General features: G+C 32.6%; 2 protein-coding genes across 4 annotated transcripts in view; one reads left to right on the forward strand and one right to left on the reverse strand.

Annotated features, from left to right (window-relative positions):
• Positions 1 to 38: 38 nt before the first annotated feature.
• On the forward strand, positions 39 to 9268 carry LOC148616837 (transmembrane protein 143-like). Its single transcript, XM_088583949.1, has 6 exons — positions 39 to 121; positions 923 to 1143; positions 2061 to 2220; positions 3682 to 3876; positions 5578 to 6205; positions 7030 to 9268. The coding sequence occupies exons 1-6, from the start codon at positions 59 to 61 to the stop codon at positions 7341 to 7343; spliced, it is 1581 nt and encodes a 526-aa protein (XP_088440075.1). The 5' UTR covers positions 39 to 58; the 3' UTR covers positions 7344 to 9268.
• Positions 9269 to 11074: 1806 nt separating this feature from the next.
• Positions 11075 to 19089, reverse strand: part of LOC148616838 (uncharacterized) — a 55432-nt gene continuing 47417 nt past the window's right edge. For all 3 annotated transcript variants that reach the window (XM_088583951.1, XM_088583952.1, XM_088583953.1), the window contains 2 exons: positions 18221 to 18315; positions 11075 to 16911 (listed from right to left, as the gene is read on the reverse strand). In XM_088583951.1, coding sequence (XP_088440077.1) covers positions 16871 to 16911; positions 18221 to 18315 — 136 coding nt within the window. In that variant the 3' untranslated portion in view covers positions 11075 to 16870. The remainder of the gene's footprint in view (positions 16912 to 18220; positions 18316 to 19089) is intronic.

Genomic DNA, 19089 nt, shown 5'->3' on the forward strand with positions numbered 1-19089 from the left:
CGCCGTATAATAGCTAATTTCTAAACACACACAGGACCATAATTCGTTTAAGGACAGTATGGCTGTCCTTCTGCTGTCCCGGCAGAGCCGAGCAGTCAAACATCTTTTGAATGAGACAAAGGTGTAATTTTAATACTTGATCTGCCAGTCATTGCTTTAATTTAAGATATTACCTGTAAACTAATTTCTTCGGACATCTCTCAAACTCCTGTTCTGCTGATCCAAATCATATACACAGGGTAGTTAGTCCGAATTTCCTCTGACCCTGCAACCTTCCTCTTTTTTATTTGGATATTGATATGTCGGGTTGGGGTCAGAACGATGTGTCATACAAAAAGTTGGAGATTTAGCGGTACCACGGAGCATCGCCCTTCAACCGCTTGTAACGACTTTCAAGTTGAAATTGTGCATGTCGCACCTGCCTAGTTCGATTCCGGAATCATTTTCCTGTATGCAACTATTCAGAGTTGGTCTTCTGCGGTTGTATCAAGCTGCACATTGCAAAACATTTTATTGAAAATGATAATTGATTTAGAACATACAGTTTCAGTTGACAAGTTTAACTATTTCACTGATATACTACTAATGAATTATTGTAATGAAAAGGAGTGAAGATGTTGGGTAGTAATGCATCGTTTGTTCTGTAATTTTGCAGGATGCCAACATGTAGGTTTATAATGGATTAGATAAAGAGGACATATTTTGCCATTTGATATCATCAGTTCCCTGCAGAGCTTTGAAAAATTTTATCAGATTATATGAGTCATGTCAGCACTTCAACATATAGTTAACCATGTGACTTAATTTTAAAGTCATAATTTATATTTCCTTGTTTCTTGTACGAGTGTTGTGGCATGATGCTTCTTTCAATTTTACAAATATCTTTTTAACAATTTTTTTTTGTGTTTTTCTTTTTTTTTAGAATATTTTATTGAAAGACTCGATTGGATATCAACTAAAATCTCTTCAAAATGGTTCCTCGAAGAGATGTCACCTTATGCAAGCTCAGGCAATTTCCACAACAAGATGTCATAGAAGTGAACTAAAGAATGAAATTGTTCCAGAAGACAAGAAAGTAACAGCTTCACACACCAAGACAGAGACAGCTCCAGTGCTAGGGGTGGAGGAAGAAGATCTATACAAGTAATTATCATTTTTATTATGACTGTCTTAGTTGAATTTTGGTTCAAGAGTAATTGTACTTACCAGTGAATTAAAACACCATTGTCTGTTTGATTTGTCATACAGTAAGGCTAAATGCTGTGAGGGGTTGATTGATTGTTTTAATGGAATGGAAAAAATAAAGTGATGACATAGGGGAAATTTTCCTAAAACTTACCCATTATTTGCTTTCAGAGTGAAGAAAAAAACACAAGAGGGCACTGACATTGTCAAGCCTTCAAAATAAAGTAGGAAAGTGGCAACTTCTTATCAGCTTTTGCGATAATTGATTGTTGGATTTTCCCTTTTTATACCCTGCCACACAAAATTGATAGGTATTATGTGATATCTTTGAGAAAGGATCAATGATTTTTTTTAACTTTGCACAGTTGTTTAGTATCAAGCTTTGCACAGTTATTTAGTATCAAAAATACAGGTGAAGTTAAATTTTCAGCGAAATCCAAAATGTTTTCCAAGTTTTGTATGTTTTGCCATCTCCTTTTTTTCATCATTAATACCTATTAGGGTATCACTTAGTGTTCCATTAATGCCATATTTCTAGCAAAATCAGATATTCTAAATACATAATAGAGACCATAAAAGAAAATAAGATTGTTTTCAATTTAAAAGTTTATTGTTCTGTATATAGGCAGTAGAGATTTCTTTTATGTAGAAATTAGCCATATTTTTTTCTCTTTGTTTGAGATTTAAATTGTCTTTTAAGGATGTTGCACAGTATTTGAATCAAAGAGACTTCAAGCTAACTAAAAAGTTAGATTTTTAAGATCAAACTGACAATAGCTTCAATGGTATTTAGGAAATGCATATCATGTACTTGGGCAGTCTTTTTGAAAACTGAGTAATGTTATGCATGTAAACTGTGTTCTGTTTTTTTACAGGGAGAGATATATACCTATTACTAGACAATCTATAATTCGACTACTTGTCGAAGAAAAAAACTTCCTGAGTGAGAGTGAAAAGAAAAGGTTTACAGATTTTGCTAAAGCCTTAGATACAGCAATTGTCAACAAATATTATGGTATCTTACAGGATGTTAAGGTATTTTTTGTTCACAAACCTTATTCACCTCATTTAAGGGTACACTATAAGCAAATTTTATTTTGACCCCCTTTCCACAAAAATGTAACAGATAGACATAGTAAAAGGGTTTGTTTGTCCATTTGCTCTGATATCTTGTGGACACAAGTTCTCCGAAACTACAGAACAGATTTTGTTCAAATTTTGTAGGATTGTTAGGCACTATACATAGTTGATCATTCTGCATCACCAATTATGATTTTACAAATTTTACAGAAGTTATGGGACTTGGATTATTTTCGTGCATTGAAAACTATAATGAAACTTTGTGAAGGCAATTCCTCTGACACCATATGATGGATGTTGTTCAAATTTTGTAGGATTGTTTATAGGCACAAGACATTGTTGATTGTCCTACACAGGCGTTTTGATTTGGAAAAGTTTACTGGAATTATGGCCAATATATTAAACTTGAGTTGTTTTCCTGCATTGAACCTTTATTTACATGTTCTGAGTGCAACTTCTCTGACATTGCTGAATGAATTTTATTGAATTGTTAGGCATAATACAAATTTGGTTATAGTACACAGGCATTTTGATTCAACACATTTTACAGGAGTTATGAGACTTGGATTTTTTTACTTCATTGAACACTATAGTGACACTTTGTGGAAACAACTTCTCTGAAGCCCCTGGATAGATTCTGTTGAATTTTGTCGAAGTGTCAGGTTCAATTCCATACTGTCATTTTGATTGACAAACTTAGACGTAGTTATGGGACTTGGATCATTTCCTGCATTGAAATGCAAAGTTATACTTAAGTGTATGGATAGATTCTGTTGAATTTTGTCGAAGTGTCAGGTTCAATTCCATACTGTCATTTTGATTGACAAACTTAGACGTAGTTATGGGACTTGGATCATTTCCTGCATTGAAATGCAAAGTGATACTTAAGTGTATGCAATTCCTCAGAAACCACTGGATTGATTTGGTTCAATTTTGTTTTGCCTTTGTGGACATAAAACTTTTTGACCCTAGAGATATACCTAATTTTGTTATAAGTATATATATGTTTCATAAGTGTCGTACATATACCTCATCATAACAAAGCAATTTCAATTATATACATTTTTTGTATTTATACCAAAGGATAGGAGGGTTATATCCTTGTCTGTGTTTCTGTAACATTTTTTTTTCTGTAACAGTATTCTCAGTATTACTAACTACTCATCACAATGGCTTGAAATTTTAAGACATTCTTCCTGTAGGTATGCCATATGGTGGGATCAATTTTCTGAAAAAGGTTACAACAACGTGGCCTAATCTAGAATGAGAAATGAGTAAAAACTTCTCCTTGTTTGTGCTCAATTCTTCCATTTGTCTTTGACAACCACTCCTTCTTTCTTTAATGATATATAAACCAATGATTGCCATCTGAATGAATCATTGTCAGGAAAGTAGGAAAAAAAATTCTGATTGCAGGTATTGTTTGATCCCATCAACCCTGACAAAGATACTATACAGACCAGAAAATGGAATAGGAGAGAAAAACTTGACAATGAGTTCTGGTTGCTTCAAAGGCTTGAAGACATTGCTGAGAGGGCCAACTTTCATGAGTTGTCAGAAGCTACTATTACGAAAGCAATGGAAGAGCATGATGTTTCTGAAGGAGTCAGGGTTAGTTTGCATATATGTACTTTACTCAAGAAATTTTAATTGTCTATTAATCAGATAGGTGTTTGATATCTGTAAAAACAAATCCTTGGAACATGGAGTAAGTGAATATTATAATTTGTTTAGGTAAGAGACTCAGAAACAGTGTTTCCCCCAGCTAAGAGTTCGGTGGAAGTAAATTGTAATTTTAGTGTCAAATGCAGAAATTAAATAGGTGTAATAAGAAAATAAATTAAATTCAAGTTCTCTTTGAGAGATAGTTATTTTTTTTTGTATTTTGCAGTGAAGGCTTTATGTTACAAAAATATAAATATTACCTCAAATTTTAGGAACACTATTTCTTAATTTGCACTGTAAACAATGCAAAAAGTTGATAATTTGAAAAAAAAAACCTGCAAATTTCAAAAATAATCTTTTACCAATTGAAAATTGAAAATTCAAGTTGAGAAATAAATATTCAATTAATTCTTGAGGGTGAACATCTTCATCTTTCTGATACTATAAAGGTGATTAAGGATTTGGCATTTTATGTAACATCAAATTTTCAATGAAAGCTCTTTCTATGAAAAATTGCATCCTTTGTCTTCATGTAGATTACTAGCAAAAATTATTTCTATCTCCTTGTCTGTCTGTTTGTTTGTTACACTATTCTTCAACAGATTTTTCAGCTTCTATGGTAGGGAATGCTTAAATATTTGGTATACTGCTTTTGCATAATGACTTGTTCCATGCCTCCCATTTCCACGTTATCAGAAATGGGGAGTGGGGGTATGTTTCTTGTTTACATATTTCTTGTTTATTATGTGACTATAAAAAAACACAAGTTTGATTGGTTCAATTGGTACTTTACGGTCCTTTGCAAAATATGATAATCGCCACGCAAAATGGCATGCGAGGTAATCATCATTTGTGGAAGCCTCAGAGTGTACCCAAATAGAGTATAAGGTGAAATGCCATAATTTTTATTTAAATTATAATTTTTGATTGGTTGATATATTGAGACAGCTTTATTTTGGACCAATCGCTGCTTTCATTCATTCAATAACCCTTCATCCAACAATGATGGCTGAGCCAGCTGGTCTGAGAGGCAGCAATGGGCAAAAATGTTATATTAAAGGCTTCTACCTAAAATGAAGTTGATTAAAGGTGTCGTGACTAACAAAGATGTCAAAAGTACCAGAGAGGCTACTGATTTTCCTGTGCAGATTTTTATGTGCAAATGAAGTTATTTACATTATGAATCAAGGGAAAGACTGTAGCCTGTGAAAATACACACACACACACACACAAAACAAAACAAAAAATTAAAATAAATAGATAAATAAATTAACACACATACACTCAGTCACACATTTAGATACCGGTGTTTTGGTTTCGTGCAGAAAGGTATTGATGGTATTGTTGTTAGATTGAAGTGTCAGAACCGATCTGTCATGTAAGAAATCAATTGAAAACTTTGGATTTTAGTTAATATTATGATCTATCGATCCTCGAGATCTATAATCACCATCAGCCAATGGCTCTGGTATTTATTAGATCTCCCTGGATAAAAAATGATATTAATGATATTAATCCATCCAATTAATTGTATAAAATTTCACATTGATATTTGTTATAGAAAAAAACACTTTTATTCATTATATAATATATAATATATAACGTATATTTAATTTTCATTCATATGTATATGTTTTTTTTCAATAGGTAAGAGTGGACAAAAATAATTTTGACATACTCCGTATTTGGGCTTTAGGGAAAGAGAAACCACAACCAAGTATTCCATGGCATACTAAGTTCAAGTTCTGGAAACGATCCTCACCAACAGTTGATCAACCTTCTTACTACAAACGTGTTGTGGTGGCCATTAGGCTAAAAAAGGATCAGAAGTTAATGCTAAAAGTTTATAAAGAAGTGCCAACTAATAGTCTAGAAACATTAATACCTGATGGTAAAATAATGATAAAGAATAGAGACAAACAAATTATAGCTGTTTCTACATTCTTAGCTTTGTCAAGTGTTCTTGCTAAGAGTGTGACAATTTTAGCTCACCTAAATATTGACTGGTTTCTATCAGTATTTATAGTAGCAGGACTTGTTGGTGGTAGAACATACACTGTGTATAATAATCGTAGGAATGCTTATCTAGCTAGGCTGAATAGAATGTTGTACTTCAAGAATGTAGCCAACAATCGGGGATCTTTGACACTTCTGGTTGACCGAGCTGAGGACGAGAGCTTTAAGGAGGCTTTATTGACTTATACCTTATTACTAACTAACAGATCACCCTTAGTAAGACTGAAGGACAGTCCGAATACATTACCACAGGAATTAGGTATGGACAGTGAATAGAAATCATGTAGTTTTAAGTCTTATAGCATATTGTAGATCCATGATTATCCCATTCAGATTTCTGAATTTTCCTTTTAAATGTATTTTATGATCTAAACTTGAATGTAAGAAATTTCTGCCATTTTAAGATTCTAAATTTTACTCTACCATAACAGTATGGAGCTTGAGATAGCAATGGCTAAATAGGTTTGGCCATTACCAGTTATTTGGAATCATTGGTTGATCCAGAAATTTATGAAAGGGGAGTTGCAGGCCATCATTTGCTTATTTTTGCCCAAATTAATACAAAATTGACATCTTTTTCTCGCCTTGATTCACCAATGAAGGTGTTTATTGACTATTGAAAAATCACATTTCAAATCTATTGCAGATTATCAAATTAATTGAAAAAAGCTTTGCAACCCAAGAATTATTTTATTTAAAAATAAAAATAATTTTTTTAGAAAATATAATAAGTAGAATAATAAATTTGTTACCATGAATAAACATGATGCATTGTATAATTACTGGTACCAAGAACACTCGGTAGATTTAACTTAATTAATCTTATACTATTGGATTTCTTCAGCATTCGTGATCATATTTTGGTTATTCCCTGGTTCCAATAAACTAACCATCAATTAATCACTAATAAGAAAATAAGGCCATTTGTTTTTGGAAGTGACTTCATAACAGCTAATATAAAGACTCACCTGACATTAATAATGATATAGTCGGTATGAAAAAAAAAAGCGAATTTTTCCATATTAGTACCTATACATCATTTCACATTGTGAATGATGTTATTTCCATATTTTTTTTTTACAGGAAACATTACAGATTTACATCTTGAGAAGAAGGCAGAGGAGTGGATAGAAAAGAAAACTGGTGCAAATGTAGAATTTGATTCATCTGAAGCAGTCAAACATTTACAGGACTTTGGAATTCTTAGTGTATCTAACGGCAAATTGAATGTCCTACCATTAGATGCAGCCATGCGTAACCTACCACAGCAACCCACCTTGCGGGTGGAAAGGATGGAGGAGGATGTGTTAGAGGGATATGATAGAGACTATTTCTTAGAAACAGAGGAACATTACAAAGAAGAAGAGAAAAAGGACAAGAAGTATGGATGGTTTTAACACCTAAAAAATGTTGATTGAAATACTGTAAATTTGTAATTATTGCAATGTTTCTTTTTATTATTGCAAACAAAAAATTAAAATGGATTGCAATCACAAAAATCAGCTTACATTATGGAAGTTTTACAATTCAAAATATACAGCAGTCTCATTTTCCTTGCAAAAATTGCAGTAATTGATGCCTTTGATAATTTCTGAATTTACAGTACGTAGGTTTATTTATTATGTGATGTAAATGGAAGCTCACACTATAAAAGTCAGCACTGGTCACTACTGAATTGTTTTGTTTACAATTTAATACTGGAAGAAATTAACAATGCTGTAACTTATTCAATGCTATTCATTTTTTTTTTAAAAATGAAATGATTCCTGTTAAAGAGTGATGGCCTTGTATTATTGACATGGTTGAGTTGTGAAATAGTGAAAATAAAACAATGAAATCAAAAGGTTAAGAGACAAAAGAATGTATTTTGAATGTTAAGTTATTAGATAGATTTTAACTAGTAGAAAATGAGAAAATGTATGCTGTGCTAACTATTTAATTTCTTTTTAATGTTAATGATATACATACATGTAAACTTCTTCAAATACTTAGAAAATAGGGATGTGATTTTCTTTTGTTTAAAAGCAGAATTTCAATTTTTACCAGTAGGAACAATTATAAATATATTTGATAGTTTCTAAATTTACAGTTATTTTAATGTTTGAAAAAAAAACTTAAGTTGATTTTTTGAGTTGCCTTTGTATGAAGTTGCAATGCATAATGTAGCAATCACAACACATCTATATTTCATTGGGTGCATAATGGTCTAATTGATCTAATTTTTTTTTTAATTACCAACGATGTTAGAACTGTCAAATTTGCAAAACATATTTTTTGTCATTCCCTGGGTGGGGCTCAAACTTGTACCACTGTGACAACTGTTGCAATACTGCCTGCACAAAGTCCAACACCCTAGACTACTCGGCCAGCTATGCTATATAATCAAATTGCCCTGGTTACACCACAAACAGTGTAGGTGGGAGATTGGTAATATTAAGCTGTCATGCTAATTTTGTAATTTGAACATTTTAAAGAACCAGTGTAACATCATGATATGGTGAGAAGCTCATTATATACATTAATTTTTCAAATAATACTGTGATAAATTACATGATAGGCATGCCCCCTATTTTATCAAAGTCCCATAACTCTTAAACAAAACAAAATTTGGAAACAATGGGAAAAAAGATTGGAGAGCCTTCCTATAAAAAGACATTGTAACAACAAAATGAATAAAAATCATTTGTATGAATTTTTTAGTTCTTATATTACATAGAGAAGCACACACATGGACAGCTGATAACTCAATATTTTCTGTAGAAATGTGTGTAGAAAAAAACACCCATTATGAAAATGAGGAATTGACAAATTACATGTGAGGTGTATAATAACTGCTTACTTGAATTGTGATTTTTCAATGGCATCTAATTTTACTTTGAGTTTTTTTTTATTTTTGTTGTTGCTTTGCATTTGTTTTTCTGTATTTTTGGTTGTGTCAACAGTTTCATAGATATTCAGTGACTCAGGTCAATAAGAATTACTAAATACATTTGTACTGCCATACAAATCAGTAATTTTACCCGCTACAAAGGTTTTCTTAGTAGATCATATTATGGCATCATGACATAAGAACTTCATTGATTAATTGTATGTGATAAAGATTTTATGAGTGTTACTAAGATAGAATTGTGTAATAGTGTTATGTATAATGTGAATTTGAAATATTTAAGAGATCATGAATTATTAAAATATTATATAACTCTGTTAAGACTGTTTGTGTACCAAATGTTTTTCCTGTCAACCTAATATTGATTTAATTATGACGACTTACTTATTTTACTGAGTACAGATGAAAACAATAAAGAGGTTTACTTCTGTTTAATTTTTATCCTCTTTCTGACATATAACTAGGTCCAGTGTAGTTTTCTGCTCTATAGCCAAGGTGAGCTACATGTAATACCAGTAGCTATCACACTCATTACTTTTTTATATGAAATACAGTATAACAGAGTTAGAAATAGTAGCCAGACGTCAGCCCAAGACTGGCAATTTTTTAGCAGGGCTGGCAAAAATCTATATAGCCATGTAGTAAATATATTGAAAAATTATATTCAGGACTGGCAAGAATTTCCTACCCTGAGTTAAATCTTTCTATGCTGAACTTTAAGTCAACTTAACCTTTCTACACTAGATTTTAATCCTGTCTTCATTTTTAGTCCATTGACCTTTATTTCTGACCTTGTTGAATTGGAGTAGCCCAAGGTAAATTTCAATTATGCTATATGAATTCATCTTTGAATTAGTAAAAATGGAGATTAAACTTGAAGGTCATTTAAATAGATGTGTTTTTTTTATTTCAAATGCCTTGGGAATCTGGTGGTAGCATGTTTATACAGTGAAACTTCTCCAAACCGGCCACCACTGGGACAAGAAAAAATGGCCGGTTTATAGGGATGGCCAGTTTTGTGAAAAATAACAATGCACTCTAAGAGCTGTTTCCATTAATGTGTTCTATAACTATACACCATGTCAGTTTGTTGGTCGAGACATGTTTAATGCCAGTTCTAAACTTTTGGCCTTTTATTACATTTTAAAGCTTGCATCATTTGTAAATGATTTGATTTTACAAACAGTACTGCCGACAAAATAATGTTCATGGTTTTTAAAGAATGTATATTAAAGATCAAGAGGGATATTGATGGTAATTAATTATTTGTATTGTTTTTGTAAATTACCTATCAACAAAGTCTAATAACTTCACCCCTATGTTGTTTTGGCTTGGGCAAAGGTCACATTAATTGACAGTTAAAAGATCGTAAAGATCGTATTATTAAATGACCTCGATTGCCTGACATGTGCACACACCAATTAACAGCCAAACAGTGACAAAATGTAATGTCTGGATTAAATTTGTTGTTTAAACTACTGTCCCCATCAATTATCATCTGTCCACTGATGAAATGCAAACCGGTCAGTAAATGAATTATTAATTATGTAATATTATGTAATCATTTACAGTTTTGTTGACACATTCATTACAGGTGAACAATAACCGGGCGGTCGGAATTGAGAGGTTGTTTTTATTTGAAATATGTAACTAAAACTGAAAAATCGGCCGATGTATGGTTTTATGGGGTGGCCGGTCTGTTGAAGACAAAACACACAGGTTTTAAGGTATAACGGCCGGAACTTTTGAAAACGGCTGGTTTGAAGGGAAGTTCGGTTTTCTGAGGGTCCAGTTTGGAGAAGATTCACTGTATTGGTAGTAACTGCTTCTTTACCAAGCACATGGCATAACAAAAATAGAGTAACAATTTATTGGTTTGTAGCCAGAATAATTTCTGAGTGGGATGACATGCCTACATGCAGGCTGTAGCTTCTATGAGAAAGAAATCAAGGGAACCAAGGTTCTAGCACAAATCAAAAGAAAGTAATCCAGAGACAAAGACCAAACATGGAAAACAGATATATACAACAAAGAGCTAGCACATGAAAAATTGAGCTCAGTGTGTCTCACCAGTACAAAGCAGAGTCTATTTTTTATTCTGAATGCATATCTACAATAGGACATTAAATTACAATCAATCTATCAATCATAGTGCTCTTGGGGCACATTTAAAAGGGTAAAGCCATAAAGATGCTTAGTTTAAACAAATTTGAGAAAAAGGAGGTTAATCACACAACAACATAAAAAGTCAAATTTTTAATCTATTTCCATAACAATATCACTACATAAGTGTTTTATTTCCTATAGGAACTTGACTAGTTACAAGCAGGTATCACACAGCAAGATATATATCAATAATCTATATATATAACATTTGTACTGCACTTTGTGTAACATGATTTAAACACTATACAAAAATGTCAATTACATATCTAATGTGGTTGCCAGCAAGTCTCCACTTTAAAAAAAAAATAACAAAGAGGAACCATATATTTTACTCAAGGGGCAACCATTTGATATTGAGGGGGAACTTTGAAGATAACTTTGGATTAATCTATTTATTTTTCCTGTGCTAACAGTTTAAATAAGTATTTTCACATGCACTGAATCATTTTTTTCCCTTTTATTCCATAAGCACTATGTTTGGATCAGGGTGATTATCAATTTTCAAAGTGGTGGAGTCAAATATTTACTTTAAAATTTTTCCAAGCCTCCCAATTCAAATGGTCATCCCTTACTTGACATATGAACTCAGACACTTTAGGAGGTAGACCTAAGGTAAGGGAAACAACTCTTACAATACATTGGAAAGTCTGTATTCAGGCTCTTTATATCAATTAATGTAAGCATCAAAGTAACTTGGATTGATTTCATTCTGTTTCAAATGAAAGCTTGAAAGGTTTTGGTGATACAAACATATTACTGATTTCAAGAGTTATGTCCCTTACCCTAGGTCTACCTTCTTAAGTTCTGCTTTGATTAAGTGAATGTCAGTATCAAACCTGTTTTTACAGTAAATGACCTACTATAATCACCATCATTATTGCAAAAAACGATGTCAGCTTGAAATTGCAAAACCAAGAATTCACATTACAGAACTTTTTTAAGTTACCTAATGCTGGAATTTTTTTTAGGAATCACAACATATATTTGCATTGTTTATGACAAAATCACAATAATTTCTGAATTTACAGTACAGAGATATCTTAACTACTGGCATTTTCACATGAAATAGCTGTTTCTTTTCACAAAATATAAATACTGCACTCTATTAAAAATTATTAGAAACAAAAGGCTCCCAGGAGCCTGAATCGCTCACCTGGTTAAATTTTTGCCTTTTAAGGGCAATAACTCTAACAAGGAGTTTTCAGACAATTTTGACTCCATTTGATTCATTGGACACATTTGTAAGCCTTATAATAAGGATCATTTCAGCAATTGAAAGCTATTGGCTAAACCTAATAGCTTTGGAGATGTATGCAAAAATCTGCTGTCTGACCCCATTGTTTTATTTTTAGAAATGGCAGCTATGTTTTTTCAGCAATCAAAAATCTGTCATTTTGTTAAGGATACCCTATACAACAAAAATGTCAACTTTCATTGAATTCTGTAGAGCAGTTTCTGAGGAGAAGATTTTTTTAAAGTAATAACATTATAAACAGAAAAAAAACATCCAACAAGGGCAATAACTCCAACATGGCTTAATAAATTAAAATGAAAATTTGACCGCAGATAGATCTCATCATGCTAAACACCTTTACCTCCGTGTCAGAATTTGGCTAAACCTAACGGTTTTGGAGATATATGCGAAAAACTACTGTCAGACCCCTACATTGTATTTTTAGTAACGGCGGCCATGTTTTTAGACAGATCGAAAATCCCCACACCAGTTCTATGCAGGATACCCCATGGAACACTCATACTAAGTTTGGTTCAAATTTGTCAAGTAGTTTCAGAGGAGAAGAGTTTTGAAAAATTGTTAACGACAATGGACGACGATAGACGCCAAGTGATGGCAATAGCTCACATGGCCTTCGTCCAGGTGAGCTAAAAATGGAATGTAAAAAAGTGAAGAAAAACCAAGGAAAGAATATCATTAATCTTGTTAGTGACAGACTGATATACTACACCAGAACAGAATATCATGACATCAATGGTATATATTACACATATAAATGTACATTAGCCTCTCATAACTCATAATATCAACAAGGAATTGCACATAATTCGTCAACAAATTATGTACACACTTACGTATGTATCTTATCTTGCAACACATAGAAATTATACACAAAAATCTTAATACAAAAGTTGGATAAACTATAAAAGTGCAATAACTTGTATCTTAAATTTCGGTTGAAATAGAGTACTCTGAAAGAACTTGTTTCCGTTGGTATCATTTTTATCATCATATCTCTGTCCAGCCCATTAATAGATTGACAAATTTTCAAACATGGAGGTCTATGATCAAGACCTACCGGTACTACTGGCTCAAAGTACATTGGGTCCCTTGTAAATAACCAATTGTTTTCCAACAAACCATGGAGTTCCCTGTTTTTTTTTTGTTTTTTTTTTCAAATGCAGGTAATAAAATGATTCCTTTTTAATTCCAAAATTAATCTGTTCTTTCACAGTACTGTTAAAACTTCAACAAAATGTAGATTTTTTTCTGTGCTTTTAAAATTCTATAAAGATCAACAAATAGAAAAGATAACAGTTTTAAATTGTAACCATATAATATGCCCTAGTCAACCCAAAGGAGTTTGCAATCGATGATCTCCCCATAAAAATGTAATGGTTTAACCTATCGAGCATTTCCTCAAAAATTGTACCACAGTGTTCATGAAGTACATTCCAGACTTAAATTCAAATAGCATAATGCTAAAAATTAGTGCTGCAAAGCACAGTGCAAATAAATTGGACTGGGAAGAATACTGTTGCACCTGTAACAAGTAATAATACATAAATCTAAAGGCTCGTCTGAAGAACTTGAAATCATGTGGTCATATCATTTGATCATTTAAAGCTTAAATGGCCTCTGGCAGCCATCTTGTTGAATCAAGCAAAATCTAAATTTTATCAGATGTTTAAGTTGTGCCTAATATTATATAATTTTGGTCACCATTGACTCAGTAAAAGCAAAGATATAGGCCAAAATTTGTTTCCCCATATAGTTTCAATGGCAACTTTGAGTGGCCACAGACTCCCACTGAGTCAACTTAGCCACATAAAAAGTGGATCACTTGTAAAAGGCATCAAGGTCATTAACCCCATTATCTTTCAAAACATTGGCACATGTGGTTTCAGAGGAGTTGATCTTTGAAAATTGGCCAATCAGAAGCTTAAATGGCTTCTGGTGGCAATCTTGTTTTATTAGAGGGAAACCAAAAAAGGATCTTTAGTAACGGCTCTTGCATACATCATTTCTGTCAAGTTTGCTTAAAATTGGTCAAGGGGTTTTCATTTTGTTGAGCAAATGTGAAAATTTTAACAGACGAAGAAAACAAAGTGGTGGTATAAGCTCACTAGAAATTACAGTCCAGGTGAGCTAATAATGGTAAATCAAAGATCTATAAAGATTGGAATACATAATTATCTTATACCTTCAAAACTGTAAACAGGGAAATTATGAAGTCTTCTATTTTCTCCTGTTTTCCTTTCAATCAGCATACTTTCCCAGTCTTAACTTCACCATATCTTGACACTTTCACACGTTGGAGATTTTTTTGCAAAATTTCAGCTATTTAGTATTTTTCACAGAAAATACAGTAGTCTTAACCAGAACCCCCAACAAATCTTACATTATTAGGTGGGAGATTCTAAAATAATCATAGATATTATTAGAGTTTACTCTTTATGTTGGAGAGTTAACGGGTCTTACTGTACAAATAGCAAAATATGATGCTGCTGTGATAATGTCTGTTGACAGTATATATTTGAAACAACAGAATTAACATTCTGTCTTATTTATTGATATGCAAATTTGTGACACTAATGGTAGCACCATTTGATGTTAATATATTCCAAATTAATTACTATAAATTGTTTGGTCTCCCTTGTCATAATTAAATTTTGGACAATACAGAAGGGCATTTACATCAAAATAATTGTTCACAATTCAACAAATTAACCCTTAAACCATCTTTAACCTTTACAAAGCAAAAAAAAAAAAAATGACCAAACATTATTATCATTTTTTTTCTGCAGAAAATTGTTCAACTTAATTTCATAACTAAACATTTCATTGCATAGACTAACCAATTTTTTCATGCATTTTCTGCAATAATAAAATGAGTTGTTCATATAAAAGCATTTCTTTAATTAATTTCCAGAAGTAAATATTTTAACTATTGGGTCAAGCCTTTTATCAATCTCCATTAACTTTACCCTTTCCTTTCCTCAATTAATGCACGAATGAAAGCATAAGCCTACTGCCTTTAGGTTTTGATAGATAAATTATATACATATATACCAGGGGCGTAGCTGCCTATACGCAAATACGCAGTTGTGTACTTTCGGGAAAAAGTAACAAAAATAAAAACACACAATTTAAAGATGAAATAAAGGTTTTATGCAATGACTCACTGGGGGCCTTGAGCGACCCCCCCCCCCCCCGAAGACCCCTCGCCGTAATTTCGTGTACAAATAAAACAGGCCTAGCTACGCCCCTGCATACAAAGAGTCACTTTCTTTCATAAAGAAAATACATAGAATAAAATGTTGATGCCCCTTGTAATGAAAACAAATAAAAAAATAAACAAAATAGGGAAATATTGCACTTTAGTATTATTGCACAAATGTCTTTTATAGAAATTTCCCTTCAATTAAGGTTGGGGCACAGGTAAAAATTAATGTTTGAGACACAGCAAACTTTTACTTGCTGAACTAAAGTGTTAAACCTAACGTTTAATTGCCTATATTTATAACTTATCTGCAATGTACATTTTGGTCATAACCACTGGTCAAACTAGCTAGTTTTCTTAAATTTTACAACACCAGGATGTAACTTAATCCACTCCATGTGAAATACAAATTTCTGAGCCAATGTAGACCCATTTAATATCTTAATATTCTGAAGCATTTTTGTCCATTTTATCAGAATTCTCTATGATTTGTTGGATCTACAATGGCACAGGTATCACAAATTTGTAAAATTGATCAATTTTGTACCAAAATTTTGCTATTTTTGCAAAAACTTGAGTTTCCAGCTACATTCAACTTGTCATTACTCGACCAGAACTAACTTAAAAATACTAATATGGTAAAGTTGTTGTACTTCATTAAGTCATTTACAAAAGTACAGAATGATATTCTATTGATAAGAAATTCGACCTAATAGGGAGGCCAAAAGCACCCCTAAGTGTACCTCGTCCTTCCTGAACAAAGGACTAATATTATGATATTTCCTTTATGGTGGTGCCTAATTATCTATTCCTAGTTCAACTAGATGTTTTGTTTGGATATCAAAAATTGATCTCCCATCAATGGAGAAAGCCAGACCTATAAAAGACTTCACAAGTACAATCCAGCAGTAGTTTATCTGACACAACCTTCAATGGAATGTCATTTTATCTTTTATGAAGGGTACGGAGTGTAGTATGACACTGGTGACAAATCTTAATTAGAATTTTAAATAACATTTTCCTACCTATGAGTCATTTGAAATAAACTGAGGACAGTTTGCCCTACAGATGAAAAAAACAAAAACAAAACTGAATCTCCACTGTTGACTCCACTGTTGTTGCTGCACGATATACATAGATCTTCAAGATGAAAAAAAAAATGAAGGTCATGACTAGAGCTGTTTTCTATTAACTGGTATGAACCAACTTTCTCAAATTCTACTTGTGGTATGTCTGGTTCATCGTCAGAGAGGAACCAAATCTGTGGACCAAGTGGACCAAACTATATAATGGAAAACACCCATAGACTACTGATAAACACATACATAATGGATATAAAAGAACACCAACTGTCACACAGATCATGTACTCTAGAAGTTTGGCTTCAAACTCAGGATGACTGCAGTGATAGCCGTCATGACTTCTCTATATTCTGTTTTAACATGCGTATTTGCTCTGAAAATGAAAACAAAAAAATAAAACAATAAATCGTTTACAATCATAGTGTTCTCTACTGGTCCAACTTTTATCAAGACATACAACCATCCTACAAATTTTCAACACAATCCGATGTGCTGTCTCTAAAGAATGCACAACAAAGAACCTGAGATGGATAAACACACTTTTGAACAGTCACATGAAAGGACAGAGAGATGGCTAGACTATGATAATTAAATTCCTTCTATTGTATTGTGGCAGAAGATTTACTGGTAAGTCTACCTAACTTGTGATGTGAAATATGTTATAAATGTATAAGGGCAAACAGGTAATTTTTATAGTGTAGTTAAATGCGTGTATTTTGTTAAATTTAACATCTGATGGAACTGTCAGACGAGAGATTTCTAAGTGTAAACCTTCAGTTTATAATTACTGTTATCATCAGTAAATTCAGAAGTTACTGTAATGTTTTATTATATTAAGTAAAACCAGATAATTTTCAAAATTGCCCATAACAATATATTACAAGATGAAATTGTAAACATTTGTGATGCAGTATTTCCTCAAAACTCTAAAAAAAGATAGATACAAATTTTTATGCTTGTTTGTTGGGGTTTAACGTCCGAGCAGCAATATTTCAGCTATATTCAGACATTGAACATGAAACGGACGATAAAATGAACATGTAATGAGAAAAAAAGGATGGGTCACAAGGATAATAGGGTCGACAAATTTTGATTGCCACTGGAAAAAGGGGGGATGGGTAAGGTAGGGCAATTTAGCCTCCCATGGCGGAGTGCAAAGTTCCTACTCCTATCGAAAATGACAGCAGGGTTCTTTAACGTGCAAGAAACGTGGCATCTTTCCCAACACGGTGCACCACTATGGTTTGCGGTCAGGTTTTCCGTATTATAGCCTGACAACCCCAGCATGTAACAAGCCAGGGGTACCCCATTCCACTACCTGGGGCACACATCCCAGTTGCTCTGTCGGCAGAGCGCCTAGCCCCCGGCTAGGTTTCTGAGCACTATTTAGTCGCCTTTTACGACAAGCTTAGCGCTGCTGCAGGCCTATTCTTTTGACACCCGGACCTGCACGGTGCCAATATATTACAAGATGAAATTGTAAACATTTGTGATGCAGTATTTCCTCAAAACTCTCAAAAAAGATAGATACAAATTTTTAACTTAAATGACAAAATAGCAATTATTAATACATGTACATATTAATTTCTGATGCTACAAGAATTTATTTTCACAGATACTGCAAGGTAAAGTACAAATAGCAGTTAAAAATCATCTTGACAGTTTAATGATGTTCACAGTACCTGGTTTAAGGTTTCCAATTGTAGATTGTTTCCTCAAAAACTCTAAACATAAATCTTTACTCAGTCCAAATGACCTCATGTTTGATGTAAATGTCCTGTAATTGGAAAACAAATGTTACTCTAACAGAATGTCTCATAATTATGGAATTGTTTATGTTCTGAAATAGGAAAAAAATGTTACTCTAACAGAATGTTACATAATTATGGAATTGTATTATTTTTCAATGTACATTTGTATTTAGAAATTGTTACAATTCAAGACAGTGCAGAGCAATAAAAAAGTCATTGCAACATGAAGTTACATGCATCTTGGTGCTAGATATACCCTAATTTGTACAAAATGGCTATTAACATACGCCCCATCATTATAAAGCCACATACAAAATTTGAAATGAATCTATACAGTGGGAGCTAAGATTTTTGTAAAGAAAAGTTTTCTCAATCATCCATGTAGTGAAAAATTAGAAGTCACAGGAAACAGAAAGTTATATTGGATAGCAACCACCTGGCTTACAATATATGCCTCATCTATTTAATTCCACAAAAAAATTTCAAATCAATCTGTCCAATGGAACTCAATATTTTTGTGACAAAATTGTTGTGGATGGACAAGCATACAATCCACTCATTGGATGGGGTATAAAAATAATTCATCATGCCATAATTTAACCATCAATTGGAGGGATGTTAAGTATCAGTCCATATAAAATTCAGACACTGCCAATGGTTAAGTGATTCATGGTGTAGAAAAACCCACCAAACAAACAATGCTTTTTCAGTCTACTTATGCTATATTTTCATATAACAATAATTATTTCTGTATTCAGATCTGTACTTTTTTGAAAATCATACATTTATCTCGCACTAAA

Source organism: Perna viridis, chromosome 5 (genome assembly GCF_037379345.1).
Source record: "Perna viridis isolate PV_CMFRI_1.1 ecotype Kerala chromosome 5, ASM3737934v1, whole genome shotgun sequence".
NCBI lineage: Eukaryota > Metazoa > Mollusca > Bivalvia > Mytilida > Mytilidae > Perna > Perna viridis.

What these genes read in the sequence shown, in the direction of transcription:
- LOC148616837 (XM_088583949.1), top strand. Translation starts at nt 59, where the DNA reads ATGGCTGTCCTTCTGCTGTCCCGGCAGAGCCGAGCAGTCAAACATCTT. An exon ending in ATCTTTTGAATGAGACAAAG is followed by an intron (nt 122 to 922) that starts GTGTAATTTTAA and finishes CTTTTTTTTTAG; the next exon opens with AATATTTTATTGAAAGACTC. An exon ending in GTATCTTACAGGATGTTAAG is followed by an intron (nt 2,221 to 3,681) that starts GTATTTTTTGTT and finishes TTCTGATTGCAG; the next exon opens with GTATTGTTTGATCCCATCAA.